At 41.6% G+C, this 12,372-nt stretch overlaps 2 protein-coding genes across 2 annotated transcripts; both read right to left on the bottom strand.

Moving 5' to 3' along the window:
- Positions 1 to 7,363: 7,363 nt before the first annotated feature.
- LOC130415874 (endonuclease domain-containing 1 protein-like) lies at positions 7,364 to 8,556 on the bottom strand. The gene is made up of 2 exons (XM_056741848.1): positions 8,214 to 8,556; positions 7,364 to 8,130 (listed from the first exon to the last, which is right to left on the bottom strand). The coding sequence occupies exons 1-2, from the start codon at positions 8,502 to 8,504 to the stop codon at positions 7,597 to 7,599; spliced, it is 825 nt and encodes a 274-aa protein (XP_056597826.1). The 5' UTR covers positions 8,505 to 8,556; the 3' UTR covers positions 7,364 to 7,596.
- Positions 8,557 to 9,706: 1,150 nt separating this feature from the next.
- On the bottom strand, positions 9,707 to 11,271 carry LOC130415864 (endonuclease domain-containing 1 protein-like). Its single transcript, XM_056741839.1, has 2 exons — positions 10,958 to 11,271; positions 9,707 to 10,544 (listed from the first exon to the last, which is right to left on the bottom strand). The coding sequence occupies exons 1-2, from the start codon at positions 11,264 to 11,266 to the stop codon at positions 10,020 to 10,022; spliced, it is 834 nt and encodes a 277-aa protein (XP_056597817.1). The 5' UTR covers positions 11,267 to 11,271; the 3' UTR covers positions 9,707 to 10,019.
- Between the last annotated feature and the right edge of the window lie 1,101 nt (positions 11,272 to 12,372).

The raw sequence follows: 12,372 nt of genomic DNA, 5'->3' as shown, positions 1-12,372 counted from the left end.
AGAATTTGTTACAGGCCCAGGACAGACAAAGCCGACAGTATAACAGGGGCGCCAGACTGCGTAAATTTGCACCGGGAGAGAAGGTACTTGTATTGCTGCCAACGTCCAGCTCCAAATTGCTCGCCAAGTGGCAAGGACCCTTTGAGGTCACACGACAAATAGGGGATCTCAATTATGAGGTAGCTCGATCGGGTAGGAGCGGAGCACATCAAATTTATCACCTCAACCTCCTAAGAAAATGGAGTGAGGCGAACACCGTGATGCTGGCGACGACAGTGAGCAGAGAAGATGATCTCGGGCCAGAGGTGAACACCAAAGTGCAATCCCTCGCTCTGGCTCCAGGGGGAGATCATCTCTCGTCCTCCCAGGTCACGGATGTTGTAAGACTACAAGCAGAATTTGCGGATGTGTTTTCGCCCCTACCCGGTCGCACAAATCTCATTGAGACCAAACCAGGTGCGACAGTGCGAAGTCGCCCATATAGACTACCTGAACACAAAAAAATGGTGGTTCAGAGGGAATTAGAAGCGATGTTGGACATGGGCGTAATAGAAGAGTCCAACAGTGATTGGGCGAGCCCGATAGTCTTAGTACCTAAAACCGACGGCTCCGTCCGGTGCTGTGTGGACTATAGAAAGGTGAATGCTGTATCGAAGTTCGATGCTTATCCAATGCCACGAATTGACGAATTACTTGACCGACTAGGTACGGCTCGTTTTTATTCGACATTGGATCTAACTAAAGGATATTGGCAGATCCCTCTATCTCCCTTATCCAAAGAAAAGACAGCTTTTACCACGCCGTTCGGTTTACACCAATTTGTCACACTTCCGTTCGGGTTGTTCGGAGCCCCGGCGACCTTTCAGCGCCTTATGGACCGCCTACTCCGACCACATGCAGCATATGCCGCCGCGTATCTAGACGATATCATTATATATAGTAGCGAGGAGGTGTATATATTGGGTCACGGGGAGGTGCGTCCCCAAATTAATAAGACGGCTGCGATTGCGACCACACCGAGACCCAATACCAAAAAGGAGGTGAGGCAGTTCCTGGGGCTGGCGGGATATTACAGGTGGTTTGTACCTAATTATTCGGACCTCACCAGCCCGCTGACTGACCTCACTAAAAAGGGGGCACCAGATACCGTCCAATGGACGGAGCAGTGCCAGCAGGGGTTTATCCAAGTGAAGGCTGCTCTGTGTGGCGGAACGTTATTGCACTCTCCGGACTTTACCCTTCCTTTTCTCTTGCAGACCGATGCATCGGACAGGGGCGTGGGGGCAGTATTGTCCCAGGAGATTGGGGGAGAGGATCGCCCGGTGCTGTACATTAGTCGCAAGCTCTCACAGAGGGAGATGAAGTACAGCACCATTGAGAAAGAATGCCTGGCGATCAGGTGGGCGGTCCTCACCCTTCGCTATTATCTCCTGGGGCGGGAGTTTACGCTCTGTTCGGACCACGCGCCTCTCCGCGAGGCCACTCGGCGGCGAGGACTCTCCGACAGCATGTCTCTCCTTCCTCCCGGGTTTCGGCACCACTGTAATACATCTCCATAAAAGGAAGGAAGGAGTCGGGAACCGGAAAACATTAAACAAGTTTTAATATAAATAATAACAGCCGGCGGCCCCTCACGGACGACCGCCGGCGAACAAAACATAAATATAAATACCAATATAAATACAAACGTAAAACAAGTTCGGGCCCGGTCCTCTCTCTTCGACGGTCCGGTCGCTCGTTCCTTTTATATGCTCCCATCTCCTACGTGATTCGAGGCCGGTGTGCGCACAGCTGGCGGTAATTCACAATTACTCACCGGACTCGAACCACGGTCTCGCCCCGCCTACTCTACTACATATATGTATTAAGTATACAGCAAAAATAGAACAATAAGTATTCAAAGTGCTCCTTGGACTAATCAAGTCCAAGAGAAAAAACTGAGATAAACTTGGACCTGTCAAAACAAGGCAGGAGTAGGCAGTTGTACACATTCAAACATGTACTACAAGAATACTAGTAGAACAACAATACAAAAAAAAACATAGAGCCCTTTAACACTGACTCTAATGATAAACTTCAATAGTTGAACCAGGTATAACCTGCATCTACCCATGGTATGGCACCACCAAGTTCACAAATACAAACATTCAGATTCAGAACAGCATAATTCTGCGGTTCTGTTGAGATGAAGCAAAATGTTTTACACACCTCATGAAGAAACCATAATTTGGAACAATTTGCTTGTTATTATTTACCATGAGTACACCGTTACTAATAATACAAATGCTAAAGTAATACATGACGACAAAATCTGAGTATATTGAGGTCTAGCCTATTTGACAACACAAGGAAAATTGCTTAAAGACATCTAGACATGTTATGTTAAGTAAGGGATAATGTATAGCGTGGCGGTTGTCATAACGAATACAACACCGACAGGCTGTTTAGGAGCCCGGCGTGAAGCGGAGGGATCTTAAATCAGCCTGAAGGGGTTGTATTCGCTATAACAACCACCTCGCTATACATTATCCCGCTTATTACATGGCTACCTACCAAATAAATAAATAATTTGACACAACATATTGATTTAAAAGGGAGTTTATTGATTTAAAAACTATTTATATTGCTTCCGCTAAAGAAAATAGTCCGTTCGGTCTCTACGGTTAGAATCCTACGTCCATGGCAACGCTCTGTTTTTCATGACAACGGTCTGTTATACTAAGATTAGTGCTGCATTAAACGTGCCAATATGAATAAGCCTACCTAATGTCTGTGATTGTTGCTGAACATTTGCTAACGACATGTTTTAAGCATATTCACGCAGGCGTGACAGTATTAGTCAGCCAGTTTTACGACTAGTAATGCTCATGAAGTATTAATGCTAAGCACTAAAGTGCAACGTCTCCCTTACTTCCCGTTTAAACACTACTTCGTTTAATTTAATACCAATAAAATCCTTACATACCAGCAACATGCTCTTCATCGATCCCGTGAGCTGTCGGCGTTGTTTTGGAGCCGTTTGGAGCACGTCACGAAAGTGCTGCGTGTCAGCTTAACCAATGAAAAGTGTAGCAGCAACAGCACGCTGCGGCTGCACGCTTGTGCGTGCTGCGTAAGGAGGCATTCACGTCCGCTGGGAGATTTGGGAAATGTTCGTAAAAATCTAACAGTGTAATGTTTTCAGCGGGGTGGCAACAGGGGTGGCAAGGACTTCGTCTGGGGTGGCAATTGCCACCCCAACTAGCCCTCTGGCTCCGCCACTGTCAAGGAGAAGATCAACAGAGTCTGCAGAGAAGGCATGGTTTTGAAGATAAAGCCTTCATAAATAGCACACTTGTGTTCTCACTTATGCATCTCTTCTTGACAGAGACAGTCCTCGATTCGGTGGTAGGAGAGATCAATATATCAAACATAATACAGAAGTGATCAGACAGTGCTACATCCTTGATGTCAATGGATGAGATGTTAAGACCCTCACTGATGAGTAAATCTAGAGTGTGGCATCGATTGTGTGTGGGTCCATCATGGTGAAACAGGTCAAAAGTGTTTAAAACGGTTACCATTTCTTTTGTAGTATTGATATCTGCATTATCTATGTGAATATCCCCAGCAATAGCAAAACAGTCAGATTCTGAGGAAATCATTGATTGCAGTTCTGTGAACTCTTCCACAAAGGCTGGAGAATGTTATGGAGGCCTGTAAATAATGATAAATAAAATGTGCTGGGCACCTTTCAAGATAATACCTAGATATTCAAAGGACAAGTCCTGACTAAAAGACATTTGCTTGAAATAGTCACTCATGAAAGTAAAGGAGGGTCTGCTTCAATGAGAACTGTTTTTATTAATTCGTTGATCAGAAATTATTTGTATTTTAGTGAGCGAATATTTAGAAGTGCTTATTTGGTGCCATTTATTTTTGGCCCTAAAGCAATCTTAGTTTGACGCATAATAGGTTGCAGATTAGATGGGTTAGCTGTCCGGCTTGAGATGTCTTTAGACTTTCTAGCATGTGATTAAACACGTTTAAGGGCCGGGGTGCACAGTGTATATACGCTTCCGGTGTGAGAGGAAAATGGCTACGCTCTGCTCCTGCTCTGCCTACGTGCTGCTCAAGCGCTGCTCTGTGTGAAACCGGCGTGAAACCAAGGTGAATTATGAGTACTTTAGCACCTAATTTTTAACACTGACACACCAGCCTATTCTTGTGAACTCAAGTCTTCAAGAGCATTCAGAATCCGGGGTCTGCAAAGCCTGCTGCCCAGCTGGCAGACCCCACTGCCCAACAACAAGAGCCGGTTAAAGGAGACCGACTCTCCGAGCCGGACCCGTCCGGAGCTCCAGACAGCATCGAGCCGGTTCCGACGCCGTCGAGCCGGTTCCGCCCGGCCTTCCATTAGCCGCCGAGCCGGTCCTGTCCGGCGTTCCAGACGGCTGATACCATGCTGGCGCCCGGTGCGGCCTTCACCCTCCAGGCCTCCCGAAGTGCCGCGTCACCCTCAAGGCCTCCTGAGCCACCGGCACCAGAGTGGACCCCTGGTTTTGGTGGCAACGTCCTGGAGACCCTCTGTACTCTCCCCTGTGTCCCGCACGGGTAACCCGGATATTTTGATTTTTTGATATTTATATTCGATTTTGACATAACATGCCCTCTTCAGTCTTGTCTATGGCCCCGCCCATCTTGTTACTTCGTGTAGCCTTCCTTGAGTGATTCATCACCTCAACCTGCCCCTTGTTAATTACCCTTTGCTTGTATCCTTATTTAATGCTCTTGTGTTTGCTGTCTTTTGCTGGTTGGTTTTCTATTACTCCTTGTTCCACGCATGTTTAACTGCCTTGGTTATTGGTCTGGTCCAGTTTTGTTGTATTTAGCATACGTCCATTCAAAGTTTATATATTTTAGTTTATACTCTGTTACCTGTTTTGTCCCCCTTGTGGGAGGCTTTGGTTTATGTTTTTTAGTTGATTGTCTTGTTCTTGTTTGTTCTCCCATCATGGGGGTTTTGCTATGTTTTGTTTAGTTTTCAAGTAATGATTATGTGCAACTACAATGAAATCATGAGATCAGGTTTTGAAAGAATGACTAGTGGTGGTACAAGTCTGATTAGTTTTGAGTCATTTTATTTATGAGTCAATGGGGCCAATGATTTGTTTTTTAGTGAGCGAATGTTTAGAAGTGCTTTTTTGATGCCATTTATTTTTGCCCCTAAAGCAATCTTAGTTTGATGCATCATAGGTTGCAGATTAGATGGGTTAGCTGTACGGCTTTAGATGGCCATAGACTTTCTAGCACGTGATTAAACATAAAAAATTGAAAACTATAGGCACACTGGGTTACCGCTTGTTCTGTAAACATGTTATTGTTGCTAATATAGTAGCGGGGACCCGTCACATATCACTGGTAGCTGTTATCAGTTATTTTTGATTCACCAGCAGATGCAAGAGGGTTAAGGGATTAAGTTCTGGAAGATATTTTGCTCAGTGATGTATTCAAATAATGTAATTCGAAATTGCATTTCTGACTGTGGTACAAAGGGGAGGGGTGCACAGTGAATATACGCTTGCGGTGTATAAGGAAAATGGTTACGCGCTGCTTCTGCTCTGCCTACGCGCTGCTCTGTGTGAAACCACCCTGAAACCTGCGTGAATGCTGAGTACTGTAGCACCTAATTTTTAACACCGTCACACCAGCCTATTCTTGTGAGCTCAAGTCTTCCCTTTACTAACAAAAAACTCCTGGGTGTTACTTTTTTAACACTTTTCTAGCAGCACAAGCATGCAGAGGAAAATGGCTACGCTCTGCTCCTGCTCTGGCTATGTGCTGCTCAAGCGCTGCTCTGTGTGAAACCGGCGTGAAACCAAGGTGAATGATGAGTACTTTAGCACCTAATTTTTAACACCGACACACCAGCCTATTCTTGTGAACTCAAGTCTTCAAGAGCATTCAGAATCCGGGGTCTGCAAAGCCTGCTGCCCAGCTGGCAGACCCCCATGCCCAACAGCAAGAGCCGGTTAAAGGAGACCTACTCTCCGAGCCGGACCCGTCCGGAGTTCCAGACGCCATCGAGCCAGTTCCACCCGGGCTTCCATTACCCGTCGAGCCGGTCCCGTCCAGTGTTCCAGACGGCTGGTACCATGCTGGCACCAGGTGCGGCCTTCACCCTCCAGGCCTCCCGAACGGCTGGAACCATGCTGGTGTCCGGTGCGGCTGGCACCCTCCAGGCCTCCCGAAGTGCCGCGTCACCCTCAAGGCCTCCTGAGCCACCAACACCAGAGTGGACTCCTGGTGTTGGTGGGAACGTCCTGGAGACCCTCTGTACTCTCCCCTGTGTCCCGCACGGGTCACCAGGATATTTTGATTTTTGATATTTATATTCGATTTTGACATAACATGCCCTCTTCAGTCTTGTCTATGGCCCCGCCCATCTTGTTACTTCGTGTAGCCTTCCTTGAGTGATTCATCACCTCAACCTGCCCCTTGTTAATTACCCTTTACTTGTATCCTTATTTAATGCTCTTGTGTTTGCTGTCTTTTGCTGGTTGGTTTTCTATTACTCCTTGTTCCACGCATGTTTAACTGCCTTGGTTATTGGTCTGGTCTAGTTTTGTTGTATTTAGCATACGAACTTTCAAAGATTATATATTTTAGTTTATACCCTGTTACCTGTTTTGTCCCCCTTGTCGGAGGCTTTGGTTTATGTTTTTTAGTTGATTGTCTTGTTCTTGTTTGTTCTCCAATCATGGGTGTTTTGCTACGTTTTATTTTAAAGTCTTTTTTATCGTTTAACGCTGTCTACACCTGTGTCCTCATTGCAATCGTGACAGTGTAATGAAAATGTATATGATTGACTGTGTGTAAATACTGAAGAAGACTGAAGACCTTTCAAATAGTACTACTCACTACATATCACAAAGAACTTGTGTTTTCAAGCAATGATTATGTGCAACTACAATGAAATCATGAGATCAGGTTTTGAAAGAATGACTAGTGGTGGTACAAGTCCGATTAGTCTTGAGTCACTTTATTTATGAAAACAGTAGACAACAGCAACAACAAAAAACATACATAATTATTATTTTACGTAGTCAAGAAACCGTATATGAATAAGAAAACAGCTAAATAAGATCTACACAACCTTAATTTGTCGAAATATGTCTAGTGCTAATTAATCTTTAAAAAGAAAAAATCTGTAAAAAAAATTTTTAGTTTTATTGTATATTCTTCAAGTTGGACTAGTCATTTTATTATCATAGTTGTTTTAAGTCTTTTTCAGTTTTACTCAATTTAAAATTTTACGTTAATTTCCGCGTCTTAATTTATAAACATATTTCATAAGATGTTTTCTATTTTTTTCTTTAAGATTTTTTAAACAATATTTAGTTTTAGTAAACAATACGTCAGAGAGAAGGCTGTGATATGCAAGTTTAAGCTTTATTAGATGCCACACACATTTTTTTTATCATTGTATAAACATTTGTTTTTAATTCATTTTATTCGAGAAAAGCATGGTTGATAAAGAAACGTCTTATACGTTAGACAGTAAATTATCCTTTAAATATGTTAGTCTGAACTATCAGGCTTTGAATGAAAATAGCTTTATTTTTTATTACAGTTATCGTCAAACAGCTCAACTTCCCCAGCCAATCTTTCATTCAGGAATGTCTTTAACTCCAGCAGGTCCTTCAACTTGATCTTGTTCACGCTCTCATGACGTTGATTTGAGGTAAAATAAGTTTTAGAGACCCATACTTTTGCTAAACTGTCATAGCAGCAAAACGCCGTCCACACGTGTGATGGAACATTCACTCTCTCATTCAACTGTTGATTACCAGGTATGACTCCTGTCAGCACATAGGCCAGGGTTTTCTGGTTATTATCACGACACTTATTGTCCATATTATTATTAATTTCTGTTTCCACCAGATTCCAAATTGATTCCTTAAACATGTTATTCAGCGGGACACTGTTGGTCAGTGTAAGTGTAGATCGTTGCGTTTCTTTATCAGCTGTGTGACTTGTGGGAAATAGGGCACCAATAATGTAGTTGTTTGGGTTATTTCTCATGTAGTCTACATTTCTAGCCTGATTCACAAATGGTTCACGCATTTCAACATCAGATAAGGGTTCAAGCTACAGAGGAAAAAGACACAGCCAGTTATTATAAAGTCAGCCATTTTTAAAACAAATTTCTGTAAAACACACGAAAAACAAACCTGTTTCTCAGCCATCCATAGACTTTGAGGTTCGTTGATTTTTGTGTATCCGGTGTATTTGTAGGCAGAGAAAAGTGGACTCCTGCGTGCTGTGTCGTAAAGTGTCGCAAACCTGATTTGGTTCTTAAATGTTTGACAAATTGTTTTGTAATTATTCGAGTTCGGTATAACTGGAGGCTTTTCCTTAAAAAAGAACTCTTTGCATTCAGTGAATTTGTCAAGTTTAGAGTCGATGTCTGGAAGGTTCAGCGCCAGCAACACGCAGACGACACTCGCAACAAACAGACGCATTCTGACGTGTGTTCACTTCAATCACTAAACTGTGATGACTGTAGAAACAAAGCTCTTGAGATGCTAACAGCCTCTTATAGGACTGGTGTCCCTCCCTTATGCGCTTTAATAGTTTAGAAAGACGGATATTGACGCACGCACGCACGCACACACCCACACAATACTTTATTCATGTGAAGTTTTACATCTTTTTGACATTTTTCTCAATTCTCAAGCATTCAGCATGAACACACATTTCAACCAGTTCATTCTCACGCTGAAAGTGAGGTGATAACTTGTGCTGCTGTGCACCTTTGTCTTCACATTTCCATGGAGAGCGGCATTACGCAAGTGCTTTCGTGTCGGATGCTCCGCACTTCCGTTTAGCTTTTTGTTATTAGTTAGAGAAGTTATTGATAATAGTTAATAGTGAAGGTACTGCAATAAATTGTGTTTTTTAAATGCTTTCAAAACGGTTAAAGACCGACTTATACTCCAAAAACATTAATTTCATGACCACAAGCCCACAACAAGAGCGGATCAAGTAAAGTTCGATCTTATAGCTCTGACTGTTGTGCAAAACATTACAACATATAATATACTTTGTTATTTATATACTTTATTGTTACTTCAACCAAAAATATTCAGTCATCAATTATTAACATTCGAGTTGTTCCAAATCTGTATTCATTTCTTTGTTCTGATGAATACAGAGAAAGATGTTTGGAAGAATGTAGAAAATTACTATATATTTTTTTGTTCTGTTTAACACAATAGAAGACATTTTGAAGAATATATCACAGCAAACATTTCTGGGGCACTTTCGACTACCATTGTATTTATTCCTACTATGTTCAATGCAGGGAGGAGGGGGGGGGGGGCGGTGTAAATCTGTCTGGTTATGAGCTTTATTCCAAATATCTTTCTCTGTGTTCATCAGTAAATAAATGTTTCCATCCATTTTCTACCGCTTATCCGAACTACCTCGGGTCACAAGGAGCCTGTGCCTATCTCAGGAGTCATCGGGCATCAAGGCAGGATACACCCTGGATGGAGTGGAAATAAATGTTCTAATACAAATTTTATCTATATTTTTTTCTAATAATTAAAACAGATTTTTTTACTTATGGTGTCATCTCTGGTCTACTATATACAATATAAACATTATGCAGAAGTAATAATTATGTCACATTTTATACCAATGAGTGAGTCTGATATATAAATATTGTTGCAGTTTTCAAACTTTATTGCAGAAAGGGCACACAGTATACACACAATCCCATTTCTTAACATACAGACATATTTTCAACCAGTTACTTTCTATACTGTTTATACTTTTTGCAGCATATTTGTTGAAACTATATTAACTGTTCGTGTGCTACGAAGCTTTGGTAAATGTTTAAGTTGAAAGCTGGCTGTAAGGTGATGCAAGAAGAGCATAAAATGTTTGACAGAAGTCTCTAATCAAACAGAAAAAATATATTGTTTTATTTCTGCTTCTGTATCTTTACTTGTGGCAAAATGTAAACATTTATTTTATGTACAGTCTTTGTCAAATAGTTGTGTGACTTTAATGTTATTATTAATCAGATTTTTCTGTAATTCCTGCAGGGTTATTCCTGTGATTGTTAAATTGTCGTTATATTCATCTTCGTTTGGAGCCCAGTATGCTTTAGAGAACGGTGACTTATTGTTATAGCAGCAGAATGTCATCCACATGAATGATGGGATGTTCACTCTATATTTTAGTAGATGTTTGCCAGGCACAGCTCCTGTCAACACATGGGCCAAAACGTTTTTGCCACTTTTGTCACGGCAGTGTAAAGCCATAAACTGTATGGTGTCTATTTCCATGCGCTTCCAGCTGCCGCCGTTGAAGCTGATCTTCTGTGGCACAGTGTTGGTATATGTGAATGTAGAACGAGCGATGACTTCATCACCTGAATGACAGCTGGGAAACAAGTGACCGCGATTCACATTATCACTGTTATTTTCATCAATGTCTTCATCTGTGGCTTGATTTTCATATGGCATGCCCATCTCACCACTGGACACTTCGAGCTGCAGAACAAACGTTTAAAAGAAAGATATTAGTAGAGTAAGAGGAGATTAAATTAAAGGCTAAAGATTGCATTGGACAAGATTGAATCACCCTTAGATTCTTTCTAAACATTTTGTGTTTTATGGTACAGCTTGCAGGATTGAGTATGAGTGTATGATTATATATTTATAAATATATATATTACTTTAAGAGAAGTAGAATAATCACTGAATATCAGAATCTCTGTTAGAAAACTGACCTGTCATGTAATGATTTCATGATATTACATTTGTTAACTTTTAAGTTAATCTATATTTCAGTGTATTGCAACAAATACAGGGTGTACAGTGTAAAGAGCTCACAATTCAAACACAATAATCATGAATGAATCCTACCGGAGAGGAAGAAATAAACAAAATATTATCAAGATCACCTGAGGCTCGTTCATCCATGTACTGTCTGGTCTCTCAATCTGTCTATCCACAGTGACTGTGTAGGCTGAGAAAACTGGAATCCTGTTTGTTGTGTCGAAAAGTGTTGCAAATCTGTAAACGCTTTTATATTTTTGACAGATCGTTTTGTATTCATCCTTCTGGGATTTTGAATTCTCCAGAATGTCAGTTATCACAGGAGACTTTCCTTCAAAGAAAAACCCGCTACACCTACTGAAATCTACAACTTCAGGGATGACAGCTGGAAATGTCAGCAGGAGCAGCACTGAGACTCTTGTGTAAAACATCATCTTCACTTCACTCTGAATCACACAGCAGAGATACAGGAACAATTTATCTTTTTAAACCCTTAAACACCACCCGCGTGTTTAACACCGCCTACCCATACGTCAAAAGATCTGTGACCTCACCACACCCACTGAATGATACTCAGTCATGTTTTTCATTTACTTTTTGACTTTTAAGTGATGCAACTCTAATCCTGTCGAACATTGTCACTGTTGCTCAGACATTTTAAATGCAAGCATCTTGCAGTCCTAAAACACAAAGCCAAATACAGCTTATGTAAAAATGACAAAACAGCACAACAACATGAGTGTTTATGTCACATAATCATGTTCACTGTTCTGTGTCTGTTTTAGATTCAAAACTGTGATGAGTTGTATTTATCTCTTAAACAATAAAAATAAAATTAAGTAATAGTGTACATTATCTCGATTCTGTGTGCAGAAAACTTATTGAAATAACTGATCTCTGACATCATAAAAATATCAACACCACATCATGAGGTGCAATATCCCGCAATGCAAATGTTTGCCTCTAGCGCACCCTAGTGTTAATTTTCTGCACGTTTAATGTTTTTGGCCTTCTCATAACAGACCTTGCAGACCTCTCTCGGGCTTAAACATTCCTGCTTGCAAATGCTCCAGGCAACATTACTGCAATTTGTGATGAGAATGGAGCAGTTGGCACTTTTGTATTGAATGTGTACTTCCATCCATCCATCCATCTTCTTCCTCTTATCCGGGGTCGGGTCGTGGGGGGCAGCAGTCTAATCAGGGATGCCCAGACTTCCCTCTCCCTAGAAACTTCCTCCAGCTCTTCCGTGGGGACATAAAGGCGTTCCCAGGCCAGCCGAGAGACATAGTCCCTCCGGGGTCCTCTCCCGGTGGGACATGCCCGGAACACCTGAATGTGTACTTTTAGTGTGAAGTAAATAATCAAATCACACTTTTTAAAAAAAAAAATTCAGGTAGCATAATGACATTCTGTCATTCAAGAGAGTACAGTTTTCAAGATATATTCCTAAAACACACTTAAGTGCACTTTTTAAAAATGTGCTTTATAATAAAGTGCAGTTGAGCTATACTTATGACATAATTTTAACTGAGTGTGC

Source organism: Triplophysa dalaica, chromosome 25 (genome assembly GCF_015846415.1).
Source record: "Triplophysa dalaica isolate WHDGS20190420 chromosome 25, ASM1584641v1, whole genome shotgun sequence".
Classification (NCBI taxonomy): domain Eukaryota; kingdom Metazoa; phylum Chordata; class Actinopteri; order Cypriniformes; family Nemacheilidae; genus Triplophysa; species Triplophysa dalaica.
Note: the sequence above shows the minus strand (reverse complement) of the source record. Positions and strands in the feature narration are given on the sequence as shown.

What these genes read in the sequence shown, in the direction of transcription:
- LOC130415874 (XM_056741848.1), bottom strand. Translation starts at nt 8,504, where the DNA reads ATGCGTCTGTTTGTTGCGAGTGTCGTCTGCGTGTTGCTGGCGCTGAAC. An exon ending in TATGGATGGCTGAGAAACAG is followed by an intron (nt 8,131 to 8,213) that starts GTTTGTTTTTCG and finishes TTTCCTCTGTAG; the next exon opens with CTTGAACCCTTATCTGATGT.
- LOC130415864 (XM_056741839.1), bottom strand. Translation starts at nt 11,266, where the DNA reads ATGATGTTTTACACAAGAGTCTCAGTGCTGCTCCTGCTGACATTTCCA. An exon ending in CATGGATGAACGAGCCTCAG is followed by an intron (nt 10,545 to 10,957) that starts GTGATCTTGATA and finishes TTTGTTCTGCAG; the next exon opens with CTCGAAGTGTCCAGTGGTGA.